The following is a 24,965-nucleotide window of genomic DNA, read 5'->3' on the forward strand; positions in this document are numbered from 1 at the left end:
ATTATCAAGAGTGATACGATTCCGTTCGAGTTCGGGATCTCATTTTGCCTACTCCCCTCACTCATGACGTACCAGGGAGGTTAAATAATTTTAGTGTTACCTATTACATCAAGACACTGTAATTATATTTTTTATATAAATTGTGTATTTATTTATTAATCACTAATGATATAAAAAGCTTTATTAAGCTTTGAGCTAAAAAAAAATTTAAAGCAAAACACATTTTACATTATATTTCTTTGGTAACGTCAAATTTTATAATATAATTCGTGATCGGAGCAGTAGCCACTTTTTGTCGCTTGCTCTTACGTGGAGTAAATTTCCGGCTTATTTCGTATACTCTAAATGATGACGCACGGGTAAAGAACCATGGACTTAACTGTATTTCCTATCCTATTCCATTTTCCTGTTATGGTTATCTTTTCCTGTATTGTTATCTTTAAATCCCTTCTTATGGGTGTTTGTACATTGCTTGTGGTGTTTTGTTGTTTACTTTCTTCAATCTCGTGAAATTCCTTAATTATAAATAACAATGGGTAGTCACTTTTTGTCAAAACTTTGGTTAGCAGGTTTTTTCTTCCTCAAATGCATTTTCATAGGAGCAGTTATTACCGGCTCTATCATATAATGATTTGATAATTCCTTTTTTGATGTTTACGTTGTGGTTTGAATGGTAATTTAAATATCTGTTGGTGTGGATTGGTTTTCTGTAAACTTTGGTTGCATAACCTGTGTCTTTTTTGTGATTAACACATCCAGAAAAGGAAGTGAATTGTTGTTTTCTTGTTCTATGGTGAATTGGATAGATTCTTCTTTATTGTTGACGTCAATCAGAAATTTATCGAATGCTTCTGGTCCATGAGGCCAAATGGAGACCTTCATCATCTACATATATCCACCATATTGTGTACATATCTATCCTCCATTCTACAAAGAATAATAATAAAACCCGATTTTAAAAGGAGTAATTTTTTTTATTTTGATACAAAAAACTGAAAATTATTAAACATTAAATAATTAAATATTAAAACTCAACTTTTCTATCAAGGCACCTTTGTGTAAAAAATTCATGCCTGGTCTTCACTGTGGGTTTTTCTTTTGTCATTTTAAAGAAAGACGTGATCGAAGTATTATTAACAGGAGGGGATTTTTTGTTTGTTTCATCTACTTCCTCCCATTCTACGTGATATGCAGTCTCCTCAAGAGCATTCTGACTAGTAGACCAACTAAACCTTACTAATTGTGGAAATCCAAAAACTGGATCACAGTAGTCTACAAGAAACTTTTTTGTTACCGGATCTAAAAATAAGACATACTTATGTAATGTTATATAATTATATTAAATGAAAAAACGAAATCGTAAGTAAATAAAATAATAGTAAGATAGGAACATACCAAAATCTCATACTACACCATTTTATTTTGAAGAATACAGCACTGGGAATATCAATACACAAAATCTATTTTTTAATTACAAATATGAGTTAACTAATAAATTCAAAAGCACTGATACTTGCAAATATGTCATATAAACATGCAAAATTAGTAGAATCTATCGAAATCAAAATTGGAATATTCAAAAGACTGAACTTGAAGTAGGGAGTAAATAGCGGATGTCGGGCGGAGGAGGAGCACCTGTCCCTAATTTGCATACAGCTGTCCCTAATTTGCACCTGTCCCTAATTTGCATACAGCTGACCCTAATTTGCTTACAGCTGTCCCTAATATGCACCTTTTCTTAATTTGCATACAGCTGTCCCTAATTTGCATACAGCTGTCCCTAATTTGCATACAGCTGCCCATAATTTGCACCTGCCCTAATTTGCATACACCTGTCCCTAATTTGCACCTGCCCTTAATTTGCATACAACTGTCCCTAATTTGCATACAGCTGCCCATAATTTGCATACACCTGCCCCTTATTTGCACCTGCCCTTAATTTGCACCTGTCCCTAATTTGCATACAGCTGCTCCTAATTTGCATACAGCTGTCCATAATTTGCACCTGCCTTTAATTTGCATACACCTGTCCCTAATTTGCACATGCCCTAATTTGCATACACCTGACCCTAATTTGCACCTGCCCTTAATTTGCATACAGCTGTCCCTAATTTGCATACAGCTGTCCCTAATTTGCACCTGCCCTTAATTTGCATACACCTATCCCTAATTTGCACCTGTCCCTAATTTGCACCTGCCCTTAATTTGCATACACCTGTCCCTAATTTGCACCTGTCACTAATTTGCATACAGCTGCCCTTAATTTGCATACACCAGCCACTAATTTACATACAGCTGCCCTCTAATTAGCATCTGTCCTAATTTGCATACACCTGCCCCTAATTTGCATACAGCTTTGCATGTGCTCGCTAATTTGCATACACCTCCCACCCCAGATATGTGAACACATGCAAAGGGGTATAAGAAGCCTTGTGTTGTGTGTGTTAATTAGTATTTAACAATGAGTAGTAAAGTGCAGATGTCCAACGTGTTCTTAAGTGAACGTCGGTTTTACTTAAATCCATCAAACACCAAGTATGTGTCCATCTGTTTAGTCCAACTTTGAACCAAGTGTTATAGATTATAGCTTCCTGTTTTCCGTTTATCAGTGGATACAAACATGATTGTATCTTATTCAGTCAAACGAATTGGATCAAATTTTTATCCCATAAAAATGTGACCGATAATTTTATGGCTGGAAATCACCAACAACCAATTAAAGATTGAAATTTTCTGCTAGAATTCATGCAGCTTCCATGCATGTTAGTTGTAAAAATTACCTAAGATGATTCACAGATCATGTTGGGTGCTAATTCAATCGCATCAATATGGAAAATACTACCGCTTCTTAATTACCATTTAGAAACACTAAAGAAGGAAGAATTTACCAACTCCCTAGAAATATTAAAGCTGGGGGTGGATTCCAACAACCCGATTAAATCCGGGCTTAAGATTATGGAGCCCATTCAGAATATAAATACGACGACTTATGGTATGGCTTTAGAGTTACTCTACAGATATCCAGGACTACTTAATGATCAACTTTAACGAAAATGTCCGTATCCAGTACGTTGTAGAAAATTGTCCATGTAGAAGCAGGTACTGGGAATTGGTTGCATTGGACCGAGTACGCTTCCGACGTAGGATAGATGAAACCGCTAAAATTATTAATCCTGTACTAGATATAAGACATAGAAATATAATACAATCATAAAAAGTTTTTATTTGTTTCACTAATATTATGACAAATTTTGATAAAGAACTTTGTAATATATAGAACAAAAATAAAAGACATTTGTAAAAAATATATTTTAATTTATTACACTGTTTCAATTTATTACATTATTATTACAAAACCTGTAGTTAAATGTTTAGTATTATTGTATTTTTTTACAATATCAGAAAGATTGGTTACCCATTTATAAGACCCTTGTAAACTAAACTACTTCCACAACATTGATTTTATGGTTCGTATCACTCTCTCCGAGATACTTGCCTTTAGATTGGAAAATATACTGTAGTGGTTAATATTGTGTGATTTCATAAGAGGGTTAAAATTGGAATGGTAAAATTCTTTTCCCAAATCAGTCTGAAGATTTTTTGGAAAAACTGACATTTTGTTCAAGATTTTGGACATTGCCATTGAAATTTCTTTTCCTGTTTTCCGTTTAACCGACTCCGCCCACACAAATTTACTAAATGCATTTATAACAATAAGAATATATTGGTATCCCTTATTCACTTTGGCATAAGGAATCATTACGGCTAAATCTGCTTGAACCAAATCATGTAACCCTTTTATGATTACATGTCTTCTTCTATAATTTTTTCTCGCTGCTCTATGTATCTCTCTGATTACTTGACTTTTAGACATTTTTTTCTAAAGGACATTAAATAGTTATGTGCACTAATACATTGGGATGAGTGCCTAATTTAAATGAAATTTTATCACCTTTCTGAAAATATTTACCTATTAATTCATGGTATTTATACTGTACAGAATTTAATATTACTGGGGCGTCAAATGCATAATATTGTATGCTCTCTATTTTTCCGTTTACGGAGAAGACATAAGCTGTTCACCATTTTCAAAAACGTAGTATTCTTTATTCAAATTTAACTTTTTTTCTCCTCTTATTGTTAAAACGAATTTACTTTTTTTTACGTTTTTTGCAAGTACATATTTTAAAAAATGTATGCGGAACTAAACAATACATTTCAAAATAAAAAAAAACTGCTTTGGTTACAGAGATATCGGACATATTGTTAACATTTTCATTAGATGGAACTTCGGGTGTTCTTAAATAATTAAAACAACAAACTTTTTTAATTATTTATTAAGAATAACCAAAATTAGCAACCAGAATTTATTTACAAAAAATAATGTATTTATATATGAATGTATTTTTTTATGCACTACAAAGAAGACAGTGGTTTATAAACACTACGGAATATAATTTGGTTTCACACACACCACAATGTTGTCCGCTTATTTCATTATATCTCCCACTTGCGTGTCGGCTCACATGGGCAGATGGGATATCGCTTGGTATTCCTTGTAATACACTAAAAAAACATGATATGCAGAGTGGAGTATTATCCAAAATGTAATAATATTCTGTCACACATATAGGGTAACTTTGTTGGTTCACCAAAAACCATATATGATCTATATTACTAATATTAACAATTTTTTCGTCAAGATCAATTGTTGATGCCTCACTACTCAAATCGTCTTGCTCCATGATTTCTCTATCTGCTATGGTAAAACTTTAACTGACCGAATTAGTGTCTTATTTTATAATTAAATAGCAGAGGAGTACCTCCCCTATATCTCCTATAAGTGGGAGCAGGTGTTTTTATCTTATCCCCATACACATAAAGGGTTAGCAGACAACTAGTTCATCTGTCAAACATCTGCATACAGCATACACCAACAATCTGCATACAGCTGCAATCACGAAGAAAATGATTGCTCGCATATCTGTACAATACTTCCAACCAATGAACCGAAAGTGTGGTGAAACCCTTCCATCCAATATTCTAAAATTCGTCGCCTATATATTGTCACCTTCTGATCATTTTTTTTTGATTATGTAACCGTTTATAATAGCCACTGTGCCCACATATTGTCATTAAACTGACAACAGATACCTTCTACAATTCTGTATAAAAAACACAAAAACTTTTTAAGTTTTTTTATACAAAATTGTAGAAGGTATCTGTTGTCAGATCAATGAAAATATGTCACTTTTGAATATTGCACCTACATATTTCACACACATATTTTTTTAAATTAAACTTTACAAATTTCACTGTATTGAAACAAATTACAATTTTTCACTGGTTTTTACTTTTGTATTTATTGACATGATTGTATACTTGTTAACAGTTTATTCGAGTCACCTATCTCTTGTTTATAATGTCCAAGGTACGGTTAGCCCTCTTCTTCCTCCTTTCGTAGCTAGCCAGTTTTTTCATTATAACATATCGTTGGCCTATATTCGTTTAGACACTTTTCATTCACTCTCACAAATTCTGTTAATAATTTTTTCATCTCGTTATCAGAACTTTCTACTTTTTTTTCTATGCTGTCGTAGTCTGTTGAGGAATTTAAATTCTCGCCTTCATGTATTGTCCCATTTAATTCACTAATTGACACTTTTAGCATTTCTTCATTATCAGAATCACTGTCATTAAATGATATATCGTCATATTTTGTTGAAATTAGGGGTTGCGCTGGAGTCGAAGAACAGGATGCTTGTTGCTGGATCTCCTTATATTCCAATGGGCGATGTGTTTCTGGGTCACCTTCTATTAGTACTCGTAAACCCCTCAGAATTAGGAGATTTCCTGAAATGAGATATGATTTTAGCAGATGTCTTGCCATTGATAGGGACAATAAATTTCTCTCCTTTCATTTTGAACTGTTTTACTAAAAACTAGTAATTTTTAAAATTGAACTGTGTTGAAGTCTTTTACTGTAAACTACTAATACAATTAACTAACTATTTTTTTATAGGACCCTTGTTCGCTTTCCTACTCCTGTATCCCTCTTAGAATTGCTTAACCATCTTTGTAGTCATATAACCAATGAAAAACAAGCTTTATTTCTTAGAGCCACCCACTCTTTACTCACCTCCTCATAAAGGTAATTTGTGCAAACATATGAACTGTAATAATTATCTTTCTTCCCATCTGCCATCTATATTATTTTGCCAACTTCTTTACTTGAGGTATAAAACCTCACCTGTTCATTGATGGTATGTATATAATGTACCCATATAACATACTATTTGAATGAAAAGGTATATTTCATTTATTGTAAAACTGCAAAGTTTATGCATTCTGTACCCCTATCCAACTGGACAATACTAATTGAAAACAAAGGTGTAACTTTTATTATTGCCTGATGCACAATTTATCTTTAAGTACCTCTATAGAACTACTCACTGAAAGACAAGGTAGATGCTAGTTGCATCTGTGCATATATTACTATAAATAATTCTCTTTGTATCCACATTTCTTGGTACCAGCATGAGTAGTTAATCATTGAAATTGAAAGAAAAGGTAATAACATAAGTAGTTAATTATTGAAATTGAAAGAAAAGTTACCACTTTAATTATTGCAGGCTGAAAAATTTATGCACCTACCCATATAACAAAATATTACTTGAAAGATAAGGTTCATTAATTGGGAGTTGCATCTGTACCAGTATACAATATTTTTATTGAAAACAAATGACCGTGAAGTACAAAGTGTATAAAAAATTAACATGTGCTCTTATAGCTGTATAGTGACAAATTCTTTGTTAAAATGTTTTATAAATTAATAATTTTTGGTTGGGTATTCTTGAAACTTTTATGAACGAGATATGAGGCTTTTCGACTTCGACAATCCTACATTAATTTCATTGGTATACCATGGCTTTATTATTTTGATAGTGAAAATGTTTTTTAGGTATCTCTGTTTTAAAAATGAATAATTTTTGGATAGTTGCCTTTCAAGGGCAACTTTAGAAATCCTGAATATATGTACACCATTGGTGGACCATATACTGGGTTATTTTGATAGTGAAAATGTTTTTAAGAATCTCTGTTTTAAATATTAATAATTTTTGCATAGTTTCCTTTTAAGGACAACTTTAGAAATCCTGAATATATGTACACCATTGGTGGACCATATACTGAGTTATTTTGATAGTGAAAATGTTTTTTAGGTATCTTTGTTTTAAAAATGAATAATTTTTGCATAGTTGCCTTTCAAGGGCAACTTTGGAAATCCTGAATATATGTACACCATTGGTGGACCATATACTGAGTTATTTTGATAGTGAAAATGTTTTTAAGAATATCTGTTTTAAAAATTAATAATTTTTGCATAGTTTCCTCTTAAGGACAACTTTAGAAATCCTGATTATATATGCACCATTGACGTACCATATACTGGGTTATTTTTGATACCTGATTGAATTGGAATTTTTTACTACTTTTGCAAATTAGAGACAGCTGTACGCAAATTAAGGGCAGGTGCAAATTAGGGGCAGGTATATGCAAGTTAGGGACAGCTGTATGCATATTAAGGGCAGGTGCAAATTAAGGGCAGCTGTATGCAAATTAGGGGCAGCTGTATGCAAATTAGGGGCAGCTATACGCAAATTAGGGACAGGTGCAAATTAGGGACAGCTGTATGCAAATTAAGGGCAGGTGCAAATTAGAGACAGGTGTATGATATATATCCATAAGAGCTCAGAGAAATCTTCCAGTATCTAAAAGTATTACAAATTATTCAATGACTTTTTAATGTTTCTAAAAAAACGTCTTGAGTTTTAAAAGTGTTTGCAAAGGATATGTATGGTGAATAAAGAGGCTAAGGATGGCAGTCGTCGTTTCTCAGACTTAAAAGGTAACAAAAACGATTGTTTGATCTCAAGAAATTTATAATGTGCCACACACTTTCAGTCAAAAACAAAACTTAAGCATGATTTTCAGATTTGATTCACCTACCACGCACACATTTTTACACATTTAATAGGGATTACTTTCTTGTAGTAGGTATATGACAACACCAAACCATACAGTGTATGACTAATAAATAAATATATACATGATACTGTGATTTATTTCATTAGCCTATAATGAATCTGATACAAAATCTATAGAATTAGTTTAAAGTGAGCCTATAGAAAATTTACAAATCCATCAATGTCAATAATTAAACCTTGTTTTACTGACAGCTCATAACAGATATTGGATTCCAATAGTACTGGCAACATTTCCTATTTTATCTTACATTTTTTTTTATACAGGGTTGGCATAAGTCAGGCAACGCTTAGAAAACGATTAAAACAAAGCATGTTCGTGCTTCAGATCTTATACAAGAAAAGAGAGAATACAAGTAACGCTCATTTAATAAACCTTCGCAAAGTGAGTCCAGTTTCAATGTGACCGCCATATTATAATGACAAAATCATGTTCAAAAAGTGATCATTAGATCAGTGGTCAATTATAAATTTTGGAAAAAATCCATTTATTGTTATATATGGCGGGTGTTGGAGAAGAGTGGTATAAGTCTAAATTTTAAGTTTCGAGAAAAACGCAATTAAAGTTTTTTCAAATTTAATATTGTTGTTACGGATACAAATAAGGTATTTTCGTTAAACAATTTTTGGAAATGGCTTTAAATTTGTTGGATTAAAATAGATCTACTAGTAAAAAGGACCCAGTTGTACAATTTGTTTAAAAAAATATGACTTATATCACTTTTCACAATTATTAACAAAAAAAATGTGAAACTGAAAAGTTTTATGTTTACTTAAGGGGGTACATTTATGGTCAAATACAACGTAAAAGTTTATTTAATTTTTAAAAATTTCAATTTCTGTGTGTACACTCTCCTCGTCACTACTATTTTCATCCTCGGGTAACATATTTGGTATATCCTCCTTCGTAATTAAATTTCTATAAAAATCATGAAATGTTTCTGAAATATAAGGCAATAGCTCTACCAAGTTCTTTTTTTATCGATGTTTATTAGATTGGGACCTTTATATGACAGAGGAATTTTTATGTTTTTAGGCCACGTATTACCTTTTCTTAAAAACCATATGCTTTTAAATGGTTCGTCTACATTTAAGCTACTTTTGTATTCAAGGACACCAGGATTCTGTGAAAATCTCAACCATTTCATTTGTTTCCACATGACTTTTTCTCCTAAGTTGTAAATTTTTCTTTGTTGAAGGACATTCTTATACAAAGAAGAAAACTCAAGAAAATCCGATCTGCACATTTCAGTAACTAAAAAAGTTCGCTTATTTCCACATAATCTTACCAAATTCATCCAGTCTCTTGGGGGTTCTATCGAACATGGATATCTTTTCTTTTTTTTTCTCTATGATTGCGTGATCTGAATCACACTCCATGTGGGTGTGACCAGGAACGAGAAATTTGTGGTTAATGTATGATAGATTGGGATTCTCTTTTAAAACCATCATGAACATTGCAGGTAGAAAAGAGTTCTTGTTTTGTCCTGCACACGTATTAGAATATAAGGTGATCTCTTTTATTTCAGGTGAAATATGTGAAATCTGCTAGTATAAGCATGACGCAATCTGATTTGCACCCCGTCCAGCTACGCCCTCATGCCACATAAAACACATTGCTTGATTATCATTAAATTTATGTAATGTTAAATTAAAGGTCCACAACTGCCTTTTATAGAATGCTATTGAAGTCTAAAGATCAGGTGTGGGGAGACACTGTTGCAAATCAAACGTATCAATGATTTTTGATCCATTTTCTAAAGCAGTATTTTTATCTATACGCTTAGCCTCATAAGCGTTTGATGCTTCTTGTTGGTGATTATCAAGAAAATTTTGAATTTATTGCATTTATTGTGCATCTTTAGTTGTTTTCAGGAGCATATGATATTTATCGCATGTAGCGCAGGTATCCTTTTTAGGCTGTTTGATTTTTATTTCCATGGAATGGAATACTTCTTGATATTTGAATTTCGATACTGGGGTTTTCTCGTGAGGTAGCCATTTTTTGTATTCTTCAGAAGCCTATTTTTATGTTTTTTGTTTTCTAATTTACGTTTTGTGGTTTTCTTTCCGTCTGTTGTTATAAGCCTAGCTATAAAAGACACGCGTTTGTTAAAGCTCGCTAAAGACCAATATTCTTTGAAAATTTCCTGTCGTTTTTCTTCAGTTATCCTGTCTTTGTTTTAGCGATTTTCGTCAAGGTTTATTTTTTAAGATTTCTCTTCCTGACTCATGTGCAATAAGTGCTGTTGTATTTTTTGCAGCTTTTTCTTTGGGATGTCATTATCGGAGTCGGTATCACTTTCTTGTATATAATCTGGGTCCGCGTCACTATCATCAAACGCCTCCTCATTACCTGGATATTCCAGATAACCTTTGTCGTCGTCATCAATCCCACATACTTGATCAATAACTTCTTCCAAAGTCTTTCGAACATTCGGTTCACAGAAGGACAGTGAAGGTGCAGGACTTGATATATTATCTTTATCTGCTAAGACAGGTTCTTCAAGGAAAACACCCGCATTGCCCATCATGGAATTTTCATCTAAAAACCCAGATTAATATCAAATTTTTGAAAAACTAAAAAATTTTGTCAATTTCTTTTCCAGAAAAATGAAATTGTCACGTCAAAATTGGTTTTTGCTTTTTATGGAAATTCGGTCCCCTCTAGAGAAAACCGAAAATATATTATTTTATGTATAAAATGATAAGAAATCTGAAATTGGAATTGAGTATGTAAGTTAAGCATCAACTTTTACATACATTAATTTTTAAAATTTTTAGAGATACAGTATACACAATATATTGTATATATTGTATACAATAATGTGTTTCCCTATATTTTTTAATGAGAATAGTGATATATTTTTACATATACCTTTATTCACAATCATATTTTACCAATAACTTTTGATATATTTGCACTTGTATCACTATTCACAAATATTAATCATAACATTATATAGGGAAGACTATTATAACTAGACTTATTTCAGTTTTCTCTATAATTTTTTTTCCTGTCTGGCAGATGGAGGCAAAACAAATAGTACAAGAATATTTATAACATTTTTCACTATATTAAATGATATTAAAAATACTTATATCATGTAACGCAAACAAATAACACCTGCTTGCTTATTAAATTGACTTATATCACTTCACCCTATCAAAGATACATGCATTTGAAAGTGGTATCTATGTTTAACTCATTTTTTACATTTTTCGACTTATATCACTTTTCCCCAACACCCGCCATATATTTATATATATATATATATATATATATATATATATATATATATATATATATATAATATATATATATAATACATATATATATATATATATATATATATATATAATATATATATATATATATATATATATATATAATACATATATATATATATATATATATATATATATATATATATATATATATATATATATATATATATATATATATATATAACAAACAACACAGTTTATTAGGGCTGCGGTCAAAAAGTCTTGCCGGGATGTTACAGAAACACTATTTTGACTTTTGGTCTAGCTTTTGGAATTGTTTTATTCCTTCTTCAAGACACTGTAACTAGAAGAATGGGATGAATGAATGAATGAATTATACAAGACGTATTGGATAAATATAAAGTCTGACATAGATAAACTGAGTAACATTTATTGTTATTTACTGACAAAACATCAAAAATAAAATAAAGATTTACTTTTACATATACACTCCATAATACACCTGCATGCAAAACATGTTGCATACCATCAAGACAGGTTTAATATACTACTTCCATTAATAAAACATGAAGAACACTTTATTATATTTTAATCATACTATTTTTGTTTTTTCTTTCTGTTCTCTATGGATCAGTTAAAACCCACCATTAAAAGATGTCACAAACGAAGTTTTACTATCAATAACTAAATTTTAAAATGTATTTTGTTCATTATTTTATATGTTATATTTTATGTGTATTATTAATGTTGAGTGTCATAGATTTATATAAATAATCTCGACGACTAGTAAATCTCACTGACATTTTGTGATATATTGTAAATATTTACACATTCTTCTGGTTACAGTGTCTTGAAGAAGGAATAAAACAATTCCGAAAGCTAGAAAAAAAGTCAAAAGAGTGTTTCTGTAACATTCCAGCCAAACTTTCTGACTGCAGCCCTAATAAACTGTGTTGTTTGTTTATATCGACAGTCAATAATATCCAGTATTTCTTGTATATATATATATATATATATATATATATATATATATATATATATATATATATATATATATACCGGGTGGTGAATCGCCAAAGGGGCCATAGGAAACTCAATGGGAAATTATAAATTTTTGAATTCCTGCTTCCCTAATTATTTTACATCAAAAGTTATAAGAAACTTCTTATAGAGGGGTGAAATCTGCATTAAAAACAAGTGTTAAAATTGTTTTACGAATTAAGCGTACTCCAAAATTTTGCCAAAATATAATATATTTTCCAGGCCACCCCGTCAGGCCACAGACGGTACAAGAATATGTATGACATGGTGCGTTTGATCATATTGATGTTTCTGATATTTGACAATATTTGAATTTTGAGTTGTCAATATTTTTATTTTATGATTAAATTATAAACAACAAATTTTCCAATAGTTAACAATAGTTAACAATAAATAGTATTTTATAAGCAATAAATTATATTGTTTACAAAGCAATAGATGAAATGTACTCAGTTCACGAAAAATCGCGATAATGGTATATTCAGGCAATAGTGCGAGCACTGCCACATTCCAATTCCAATACACTCCAATTTAATTTCAGGATATACAACAATTCGAAGAATTTCAATATAGTTTTACTGTGATCCCTCCTAAAAATAATTTATGATAATTTCTAAACATAGAACTATAACAAATGTTCAAACAATAAGCCATTTTGTACTAAGCAGTATCCCAATCGATTGTAAAATTCTCGTCTAACATTAGCCAGAACATGTGGCGTTATTTTTGCACACTCTTCAATAATTCGCATTTTTAATTTTAATGCTTCTATATCTGTAAATTTTTGGTCAGAATTAATTTTTGATTTTAGATGCCCCGAGATAAAATAATCGTTTGGAGCTAGAGCTAGATCTCCCGATGTCGGGTGCCACTTAATGTTACAGTCAGGTTCAATCAAACAATTATTAAAGCTGTTTTTAAGGAATTCCTTAACCACCCAGTTATTGTGCGCAGGGCATCCATCCATTTGAAACCAAATTTCTTCTTCATTTGGAACTATTTTTGCAAGTTTGAGTAAAATCTCTTCTTGTAGCAAGTCTAAAAACATTTTTGGATTTAAATTTTCCTCATAGAAAAATGGTCCAATAAAATTGTGTTTAAATATTCCTAACCAGACATTTATTTTTCGACGATATTGGGTATGGCTTTCGATAATACCCTCAGGCTTTCCTGTCGACCAAATCCTATAATTTTGAACATTTGGTTTAGTATTGAATGTAAGTGTACATTCATCACTAAACAAAATGTTTTTTTTTTAAATTATCTGTCTGCATTAGCCCTCTCTAAAATTTCATAACAAAAATTCCGCTCGTCACTCAACATCTCCTTCTCTTAGTTCTCGATGACATTGAAATTTATATGAACGAAAATTTTTCATTTTCATTTCAATTTTTCGGACATTTTCAAAATTTTTAAGACCGTGGAATTATGAATAATAAACTGGTCTGCAATGGTCCGAGAACTTATTTTAGGATTTTCTACAACTGCTGGTAATATATTTATTTAATTTTGATTTTCTAAATTTCTTGGTACCTCAGCAATATTGTTTGTACAGGTACAATTAGAAATCACGGTCCCAGTATTTTCAAAATTTTGTAAAATCCTTTGAATTGTTGAATGACTTGGAATTGGTTTATTGCGATATCTTACGCTAAATAAAGAACTGACAATTCGCGCACTACTGTCTGAATAAAACATTTTTATTATTGCTTATTTTCTCCTCAACTGAATACATTTTTAATCAACTTTATTGTTTTTTAAACAATAAATCACAAAATAACAATTTTGGCAATTCAAATATTGTCAAATATCAGAAACATCAATATGATCAAACGCAACATATCATACACATTCTTTCACAGCATGTGGCTTGGCTTTAAGGGGTGGCCTGAAAAATGTATTATATTCTTGCAAAATTTTGGAATACATTTAATTCGTAGAACAATTTTAACATTTGTTTTCGATACATATTTCAGTCCTCTACAAATAGTTTTTCTTGACTTTTGGTGTAAAATAATTAGGGAAGCAGGAATTCAACAATTTAGAATTTTCCACTGGGTTTCCTATGGCCCGTTTAACGATTCACTATCCTGTATATATATACGAGGCGTGTTTTTTAAGTAAGTACCGTTTTGGAATTAAAAAAAGACGTGCAAAGATATGGCAATAATTTTATTTTTACATGAAAGCCTGTACCTTAATCTACTTTTCTACATAATTTCCGTGAATATTGAGGCACTTGTCATAACGTGGCACCAGTTTTTGAATACCCTCCTGATAAAATTCTGCCGCCTGACTTGTTAACCACTGCATCACAAATGTTTTGACTTCGTTATCGTCTTGAAGACGCTGACCGCCCAGGTGTTTCTTCAAGTGCTGGAACAAATGGTAGTCGCTGGGCGCCAGATCAGGGCTGTATGGAGGATGATCTAGAGTTTCCCATTTAAATGATTTGATGAGATCTTTGGTCTGATTAGCCACGGGCTAATCCACAATGTGGACGGGCATTGTCATGCAGCAAAACGATACCCTTACTCAACTTGCTACGTCTTTTGTTCTGGATTGCACGACGCAGATTTTTCAATGTCTCACGCTGCATTGATTGTCTCGACGCTGCATTGATTGTCTCATTACGAGGCAGAAACTCCACTAGCAATACTCCTTTTCTGTCCCAAAAAACTGTGCACATGATTTTCCGGGCAGAAATTGTTTGCTTAAACTTCACTCTTTTGGGTGATGATGAATGTCGCCATTCCATGGATTGTTGTTTCGATTCTGGTGTGACGTAGGCCACCCACGTTTCATCACCAGTAACAATTCGGTCTAAAAAATCTTTACCTTCACTATGGTACCGCTCAAGAAAAGTCAATGCACTGCCTTAACGTTGGGTTTTGTGCAAATCCGTCAACATTTTTGGAACCCAACGTGAACACAATTTCCGGTAATTCAAGTTCTCGGAACGCCCACTCCGTTCTTCATCATGCACATTTGTGCGGCCATCTTTAAATGCTCTCACCCATTTCCTTACCATTCCATCACTCATAATGTTTTGTCCGTAAACTTCAACGATCTCACGATGAATATCGATCGGTTTTACGCCTTTAGCACTAAGAAATCGTATAACAGCCCGTACTTCACAATCAGCGTGACTCACGATTGTTGAAGGCATCTTAAACACTGGAGTAAACAAGTATACAATGAAGAATCAGACTGTAATTGCGTCAGTGCGTAGACAAGAGATGTAGGTAACCAGCGCTCATGCGCGGAACGCCGACCGTTGTGCTGCGGCGGCGGAATCGCAAAACGGTACTTACTTAAAAAACATGCCTCGTATATATATCTCCATTATCCTCAATGTACTGAAGAAATAAAATATGACGTGGCAACCCCTCTGGTGCGGGTTTAAGCATCAGTCAATTCCATACGATTATGTGTCCACACTCTTTCCTTGTATAAGGTATAAGCTTTAGACAGTTGTGTCGGTGTCATGATAGCACGTGGTCGTCGAGTAGACACGTTTACAGAATGAATAGCCGGTACAAGTTCACGCTTCAAAAAAGAGTTTTTTTTTTGTTACGTCATATCTTCGTACGAACGCGGATTACGAAACTATGATTACCGAATTTCAACAACAATTTCCGAACTCGCCGCTACCAAATCGTTCAACAGTGTGGAAGATGTACCAGAAATTCTTAAAAACTGGCTCTGTTGCCGACGAGCCGCGTTCTGCCAAAGTTATTTGGAAATGCTCGAAGATTTACGTGGGTAAATGGACAACGATCCAACACTCCCGAACATCCTTTATTTCATGAAAGATGGAGCTTCGCCGCCGCACTACGTGGCATGTGTGCGGGAGTACCATAATGTTCATTTTGGAGAATGGATAGGCAGACGACGAATCGTTGAGTGGTCCGCACGGTCACGTGACCTGACACCCTGTGATTTCTTCCAGTGGGGTCTTCTCAAGGACCGCGTTTTTGCAAGAGAACCACGCACATTTCCCGGCCTCCGAACTGCAATTAAAGAAGAATTTGAAAATCTTCGCGGACAGCTTGATGTGGTTTGCCGGACCTGCCTCTCCATTGCGAAACGTTGCAGTAAATGCATTGATCAAGATGGGCATCAATTTGAACACTTACAGTAACCCTTTTTCGAATCCCTTTTGTAATTTCTTTGAATAAATTCATTTTGATGACGCATTTTTTCTCTTAATGCAAATTTGTTGCTTGACTTATGCCAACCCCTGTATGATTGCATTCAGTACAATGTTAAATATAATAAAGATGAGTATGTCATCCCTACATCAGTATATCTGGGTTTATGTCAGGAATCATACGAATACTTATCTATCTTATTCTATTAAATGTCCTGTTTCTTAGAGGATTACTTTATCAGTACATATATTTGATAAATTTGAGTTATTAAAAACAAAACAATATGTACTTACCACCTGGATAACCACTTCCAAATTGTTCATGTGTGACATCAAGTCCTTCTTGAAATGTCCAAACTTTAAGGGCGTGATCTCTAGTAACTTTGGCACAAATACTAGCAGCAGAAACAATGGGATAGAGAGAATCAGCTTTCTTTGAAACTTTAACCTTATATTTAGGAAACAACCTTTTTAAATATTCTTCATACTTCTCAGGAGGACCTACAGTATCTACAAATATGTGTTCAATTTTTACACCAGCCTTTTCTGCTGCTCTAACTAGTCCTACTGCTGAATCCATTGAAACTTGATTAAGGGAATATTTCGTCCTACTCAACATATTGTTGCAAATTGAATTAGGTGATATTATTTCTACTGCCCAACCTACAACTTTAGACTCTTTGCAAATATTACTAAAAATATTGTCTCTCTTTTCTTCAGTAAGAGCTTTTGAATCTGCACATTCTAATTTCTCAAGAATCATTTGTTCATTTATTGGACAAAAACAAATTCCATATACCATTGGACCTAAAAGATGAAAGAAATTATATATAATTTATAATAAGTTCCATTACCTTCTGTTTAATAGTCTAGTTTAATATCATACCTGACCTGGGATATTAGAGAGAGAGAGAGAGAGAGAGAGAGAGAGAGATTTATTTATTTATATATCGGGTGGTAGGTGATTAAACACTTTATGTCCAGCGTAAATAAATGATTTTTTAATTAATGTAGAGGAGGGAATTGGAAGTGGAATAACATAAGTTAGAAAAGTGTTACAAAATGAATTTGTCCGAATATCCCTTTTGTTTTTTTTTTTTTTCTTTTTTTAATTAAGCACTCTCTTTTAAAGGTATATATGCAAGGAAGTGTCAAGATACCATATTTCCAAAACAAAAGTCAGCATGCTGTAGCAAACTTGTCCTTGCATAAATATGAGTGCTCTCTTTTGTAGCATAAAAAGTCTGCTGAAATGATGAAGAGAACAGCTACACCAAAATGCAATACTGTATCTCAAACTAGATTCAATTTAAGGCCCACATAAACACTTTTTGCAACCTTGAAATCCAAGTGGTGTGCAACCGATTTTACAGCAAAGAATACTGATGATATCTTTTTTCTTAAATATACAGTGTGTTGCTCAAACTTAAGTTTATTATTAAAAATTTGTTTACAGTGTCAGAAAAAATGTCTTCATTGCCTAGAGCAATGTTGTTTAGATCATTCTCAAAAGAAATTAATTTTTTTTTTAATTAAATGTCAAATGATTAGCTTTGCACCACTCCAAGATGTTTAGCAGATCAATACTAAAAAAAACGGGTGCGGTAGTCCAGTGGGACTGCAGGTAGAAGTTATACTTCTATACACGCGTTCGCTGTTACAAATTTATATGGGAGTCAATCTGCACAATCATTACATATGTAATGCTAGAGGTAAGAGAGAGCAGAAAGAGAAACAGAATTAAGTATATAGGTATATGGTGCATTGTTTGCTGTATATAAACAACATTTGACCTGTAATAGGAGTATAGTAAATGAAGGATTAAATCAATATTTTGATGAAAATGTATATTTTTATATATGTATGAAAGGAGTTGAATGCAAAAAAATTTTTTTACACATGCTCTGCAGTAAAATCCCTTGTTTATTTTGTTATTAATATAAAAATACAATACAATACACTGCAACATAATTCAATATAATAATACAATACAAATTAAAATGCAATATTCATAAGTATTTAAAAATGACAATATACATAACTTACTTACGCATATGTTTAATTTACCATGATAATAATATTAATAAAATAAAAATATTGTTTCATGATACAACTGTCAATTTGTTTGACATTGCATCATTTTGGCTTTACAACCCTGTGTGGGTCCTAGCCTCCCCAAGAATTTTTCTCCAGTCGTCCCTATCCATCGCCTTCCTCCGCCAAGCACGTATTTCCATATTTCTCATGTCTTCATCGATGTTATCTAGGAATCTTGTTCTGGGTCTTCCTCTTCTTCTTTGACCAATAGGTCTATCCAGGAGCGTTTTTCTAGCTGGGTCGGTTTGCTCCATCCGCAACTTAAAGGTTTAAACTCACGAAGGTACTTTTTAAAAAGACCCTTTATTAACTTTTACAACTATACTGCACTGCTTTATTGATTGAAAATAACTGAATTTAATTACAATACTATTTCTTTTATATAAAAATTAAATGCTGACAAAACTGTTGATTGGGTTTGCTGACCTCCGGGGTTACTGCACTGTAATTTCTCCATCCCCTTGGGAAGTTTTGTGAGGGATGAACAAAACTGAAGGTATGGATTCTGGATCGGCTGTATCTTCTTCTTCGGTTGTCTTCTTTTTCCATATCTCTCGTAATTTGTAAACCAAAATAATGATAAGGGCTGTTGCCAGGATATATATTGGTGGTGTCCATAGATGGTAATGGTCCATTGTTTTTAAAGACACGGGTTGGAGTCTTTCTTCTTCCGTTGAGAGTTTATGTAGTTCATCTAACTGGATTCTATCTAATTTTAGAGGCTTTACTGTTGGATTTTCCCCTTGAAGACTAATTTTTATTTTTGGCAGGGTTAACGGTTCTTCTTTTATTGTTGCTTTGGAGTTGATGTAAACTTCGTTGTTGGTTCTGAGCTCACATCCTGGGGGTAGTTCTATTAGAAATGTTCCTCTGAGTACTTCAATTTTGGAAGTAGAACAGTGGGTGGAGATTTTAGTAGCTTTTGAGAAAACAGCAATATAGTGAGCTTCCGATACTTTTTGGATAATTGTTGTGCTAATTGTGATCGGCACGTTTTGACATTGGGCGGCATCATTGGATAATTTTAGGATTTGATTGATGCAGTCGTCAGTTTCTGTATTTTCTTGCGGGAACTTCTCTGGACAAATGAATTTCTTTGGTTCACTCTTTCTGCATGGTAGGTCCATGTATTGAAAAAGTTCTGAGTTAGAAGCTAAATATGTCTGACATTGATAGATACAAAATTTAATTGTTGTTTGTTGTGTACACATTTGAACTTTCTTGAGCTATTTATAAGTTTTAATTTATAATTTAACATGCTTAAAGAGGCTCAAGACAAATCTGAACAGAATGGAAAAATAATAATAATACTAATAAATATATATTTACAAAAGGAACATTTTTATTATCGAGAGAGAAAATATATTATCTGTCTCTCTCTTACCTATATCTTACATATTTAATGATTTTGCTGATTCACTCCTGTACAAATTTCCAACGTCGAATGTGCGTATAGAAGTATAACTTCAATAACCTCATTGTGGTGTCATTTGCAAATATAATAAATCTGCCATTAATGTCGAGGTTAATTATGTTATCAAAATATATCATATAAATAAGAAAAAGATAGGATCACAACTAATAAAGATATTACTAGAGTAGCGCTCATTGATTGATACAGACTGGCATCTTCAAAGTAAGAACTGAACCACTTTAGAGCCATACCTCTAAAACCATATCTTTCCAGTTTTTTAAGAAGTATTTTGTGATTGACACAACCAAAGGTTTTAGAAAACCACAGCAGCAACATAGTCTTTATTTAAGTAAGTCCAAGTATAGTTTTTCTATGAATTTGAAAATGGCATCATATGTACTTTTTTATGACTGGAAACTGAATTGGAAGAAAGAAAGTAAATTGTGTTTTTGTAAGAAAGTTATCATTCATATGTTTACCAATTTTTCTACAACCTTTGAAAGTGACAGTAACAAAGAGATGGGTTGATAATTAGCAGGTAACTCGTGGTCACCACCTTTATACAGAGGAATAACCTTAGCCAATTTTAAACCATCATCAAAGTGACCTGTTGAAAGAAACATGTTAATTGCCTCTGCTAAAACTCCCAGAACATTATCAGGAAGATAAGATAAAATTTTAGATGGGGTATCATCCCAGCCTGCAGTCATGGGATTTTTAATGCTTTGTATATTTTTTATTTCAGCTGAATTAGTAGGAAGAAAATAAAAGGAATTTGTAATGTTTATTCCATTTAAAAAATGCATTAGAAGAAGATGCATAAGAAGAAGAATTAATTTTTCCTGCGAGTTCTGGACCTGCCAAGCAGTAATATTTATTCAGCTCACTGGGGTCTAAGACTATTTCAGTAGTTTGGGAAACTTTAGCTCTAAGATTATTAATTATAAGCCAAGATTCCTTTTGTTTGTGTTGGCATTTTCCATTCTGGATTTAAAAGATATATGTTTAGCTAATTTAAAAACCTTATAGATGGACCTACATTTGGAGAAATACATCAAAAATTCATTATTGCATATTATATGTTTTTTAATGTAGTTTTACAATTGTAAGTTTTTGCATTAGAAAACTCTTGATTCCTTTAGTAACATAAGTTTTTTTATTTTTCTATTTATGAATTCTTTTTTGAAATGCCAACTTAAAAACTTTCATGAGTGTGTGATGAAATTGACAGAGCAAATCAGGAGAGCAAAAAATATGCCAATCTTCTTGAGTGCATAATTTGATAAACTAAAATTACATTTGCTGAAAATCCTACCCCATGTGGCTGTGAAAGGTGGATTCTTAAGAGAAAATTCACATAACATGAGATCATGATATGGTGAAAAATAAGGAATCACTCTGCACACTGCTAGATCCAGATGAAGATTAGCACAAATATAATCCAATATACTGTCATCTCTGGTTGGTTCGGTAACCAGCATTCTCATATTAAAATTATTATTAAGTAGAATTATAATGGTAATAACATGGCTGTGTGATGAATCCATCTAATCAAAATTAAAGTCATCTGTCAAGATAATAAAAGTATTTTGGGAATTTTTTCAAGCAAGGATTCCAATCTATGAAATAATAACTGAATAATAAACTTACTGAGTCTGTACACAACAATGAGAAAAGTATTAAGCTTCCTACTAAAAGTAATAGAGAATTCAAATTCAGATTCAATGCAGAGGTGGTTAAATTTATTGTAGTCAAGCAAATTAAATTTATACTGAAATGTATTAATTATAATCAATTCTCCTCCATGGATGATGGATGATTTCAGATCTGCAAAATTTATATATTAAGGAGTAATTGTTAATACAAAGTGTTTCTAGAGGATATAACTAGTACTCAGTTAAAAGCCAATCATTTTTGCTATGAAACACTTCCAGTTCCGTCCAGACTAGAGTACGCTTCCACTATATGGTTGGGTCCATTACCATTTTCATTACTCTGTTTAGTTTTCTTAGTAGGTATAGCCTACCCTCTTAGTCTGGTTCCCAAAATTGTTAAAAATATTTTGCCACCAAGACGGGCCCTGTACCCCTTTTCCTTGCTGAGATATAGCTATAACTATGCTCGCTTTACCATAAAGTTAGCATACCCACAGTTTCTAGGAAATGGCTACAGCCATAAATTAGCAATAAATTATAGTGTTGGTCTGAATTTGGCCTTATAAAATGAACATGCTAACTTTACAGACATCAGTGAGACTGAATTTAGGAAGACAAATATAAAACAAACTTCTCAGAATGATAATCAAATTTGGGAAATGTAATTTTTTGGTAAGTTAACTCCTTATTCATAAATCATATTGTTTTACTGTTTTTCAAACAAATCCATAATATAGTTAGCCATATGCCATTCATAACACTTTTATAGTAAGCAGTGGTTAAATAAACAAAAAACTGATAGTAGCTTGCCATTACTCATTTTAGTTTATGCCTTCTTATTTCTTAATTGTTTAACAGTTGACTCTCAATAATGTGGAAGCAATAAGTATTTCTATGTTATAAAAAATTCTGAGTCGTAATTCTAAATCCTTAGTCTGATATAAATGAGTCCTAAAGTAATATAAGGGCATATAACAGACATACATGATACTAAAAGGATTAAGTATTCTCTCACATATTTTTCACACACATCACACACTTTAAATATTTGATCATGTATGATCCATATTTACTATTTTCGTATAAACTTACCCAAAACTGGCCCTCTACCAGCTTCGTCAATTCCAAGTATGCAGGGATACTCTTTGCAAACATCGGGTATATCAGAAATATAAACTATGTTTTGTGAATTATCTTTTTCCGATATAAACGTTTTTAACGTCTCCAAGGAAGCAATCTTTTCTAATTCCATTATAATCTTATTTTCTGTATTCTAAAATTTAAAGTTTTTTCAAATACAACCAACCTATAAAATTTTTACAAAATAAGTTTTCGCGCGTCTCTGACTGAATAAGAAAAAACATAAAAATATATCTGTTGTATACACGTACACGATTCACTAAACGGTAACGGTATGCCGATTTTCGTCGTTAAATTTGGTTCAGCCGCGCAGCTACGTCACGCGGGAACCCAAAATTTATTTGCTCCATTTGCTCCTTGTTTGTTGTTTGGAGTTTCGATTAATTCGTACTTGGTGGCGTTGAAAGTGATTAAATCTGGATTATTTTAGTTACAAATTGTTGTTTATTAGTACTTATCTAATACTTTGTATTTTTACCTTAAGTTAGTTAGTAGTTTATTAAAACCGGGACTATAATGTCGGGCTGTGCTGTGGCTACTTGTAAAAATTTAAACAAAAATACAAATACAAAAGGTAAGAGTGGATAAATGCTTGTCGGAGAGAAGATAAAAATTAATTTGAAAAATTGTTAGTACAGTTAAAATAATAATATAATAAAATACGGAAAAATCTAAAAATTGTATCTACAAAATAAGGTCATTCTAACAAAACTTCTGTTGAATTTATAAACTTTAATATAAAGGTGTTATTTATTTATAAACATATTTTTAAAGAGAATATATGTGTAGTTATGCTTTTTCATATTATTTCTTTTGATAATAAAAATATTTGTATTTGTTTATTTATGTTATTTCTATTTATTTCCTTTTCCTATTTTATTCTGATAAGGAACAACTAAGAGATACTGGAAGCCACGAGAAAAGATAAGTATAACCTAAGCTGATTTTTTTTTTTTTGTATAATAAAATGCCACCCTGAGATTATTTTTTTATGTATGATTTGCGACACTTAAATAATTAATTAAAGTAATTAAATAAATAAAAAGATAATATAAAAGTAAGAGAAAGCAGATCTTAGTAATGTATATTGGACAAAAGATAAAATCTTTAATTTTCAATGGAAATTCATGTTTAAATAAAATGCATATTGGAAAATGGCAGTAAAAAGAATATAAAATACAATTTCTTATTTAAAAAGCAATGATAGGTACATAATTTTAAAATTCGAACAATATTACCGCTTGATTTAGCATTGCCGAATGAAAATTAGGTTCCCATATGACGTCACGCGTTCGCCTTTCATGCGCAAGAACATACCGGTATCTTATATGCTTATATCTCAGAGATATGTAAGACAGGGGATATGACATACGGTGAAATAGATGGGATCGGTTCGCCATATTGGTGAGTATCTGACAGATTGTTGTTTGTGTCGAGTAGTTCTGTACATAGAAATTTAATTTTAAAAATATTTTGAGCTTATTTTTGTACGGTTTTTACGTTTATTTAAAGTGGAACTATTATGACATCGTGTTCTTTTATTTTGTGTCCAAATAACACTCGTAATAATAAGAAAATCTCCACTGGAATATCTTTTCATAGGTTGGTATGAAATTGTAAACAGTGTACAGGGCGGTATTACTTCCGTTTTTAGTGATGCCGCGTGTAAAAAGAACATGTAATCTTTTTAATTTGGTTTATGTGGTTTTAGATTTCCTAAAAATGTTGAAAGGAGAAATGCCTAGATACAGTTCGTAAATAGTGTGGGAACTGGGAACCTTCAAAATTTATTAAATTGGACATTATAATTATAATTACACCTGGACATTACACAGTATACAACTTCAATTGTACATTTCACTTGCTTTCATTTGCAAATAAATAAGTTTGTATAGGTGTGGACAAAGAGATTTCAACTAGAAGGTTCTTGATATTTTGTATAAAGTACTACATAGTTAATAATTAATCACGTTTTTGTTTTGGCCATTCTTTAAATATGTACCTACTATTTGACATTTTTTTTATGTAACAACAGCAGTTTTTTGCGTTTAAAAATATGATTTATGCTTTTTTTATAATAAAGCTACTTTATTTGTGTACAAAATGAAGTTTCAGTCAGGTTATAAAAAAATTTTGGTGCATGTTGAACTGAAAAATAAATTTAGTGGTAACTG

The 24,965-nt window shown here is 32.1% G+C and overlaps 1 protein-coding gene and 1 long non-coding RNA gene across 3 annotated transcripts in view; one reads left to right on the forward strand and one right to left on the reverse strand.

Moving 5' to 3' along the window:
• Positions 1 to 24,965, forward strand: part of LOC140434997 (uncharacterized) — a 244,720-nt gene that overhangs the window by 66,018 nt on the left and 153,737 nt on the right. The window lies entirely within an intron of this gene.
• Positions 954 to 23,073, reverse strand: LOC140434986 (ribonuclease H2 subunit A). Of its 2 annotated transcripts, none has more exons than XM_072523640.1 (3): positions 22,744 to 23,068; positions 16,780 to 17,292; positions 954 to 1,299 (listed from the first exon to the last, which is right to left on the reverse strand). In XM_072523640.1, exons 1-3 carry the CDS (start codon positions 22,901 to 22,903, stop codon positions 1,025 to 1,027), a joined length of 948 nt encoding a protein of 315 aa, XP_072379741.1. In that variant the 5' UTR covers positions 22,904 to 23,068; the 3' UTR covers positions 954 to 1,024. The 2 variants fall into 2 exon arrangements, with proteins under 2 accessions (XP_072379741.1, XP_072379740.1); XM_072523639.1 differs by lacking the exon at positions 954 to 1,299 and adding an exon at positions 5,044 to 5,853 and having other exon boundaries at positions 22,744 to 23,073.

This window comes from Diabrotica undecimpunctata, chromosome 2 (genome assembly GCF_040954645.1).
Source record: "Diabrotica undecimpunctata isolate CICGRU chromosome 2, icDiaUnde3, whole genome shotgun sequence".
Lineage (NCBI taxonomy): Eukaryota > Metazoa > Arthropoda > Insecta > Coleoptera > Chrysomelidae > Diabrotica > Diabrotica undecimpunctata.

Coding starts and splice junctions, on each gene's coding strand:
- LOC140434986 (XM_072523639.1), bottom strand. CDS start 22,903: ATGGAATTAGAAAAGATTGCTTCCTTGGAGACGTTAAAAACGTTTATA. Junction 17,293..22,743: donor TGGTAGAGGGCCAGTTTTGG/GTAAGTTTATAC, acceptor TTCATCTTTTAG/GTCCAATGGTATATGGAATT. Junction 5,854..16,779: donor TGGAAGTGGTTATCCAGGTG/GTAAGTACATAT, acceptor ATCTCATTTCAG/GAAATCTCCTAATTCTGAGG.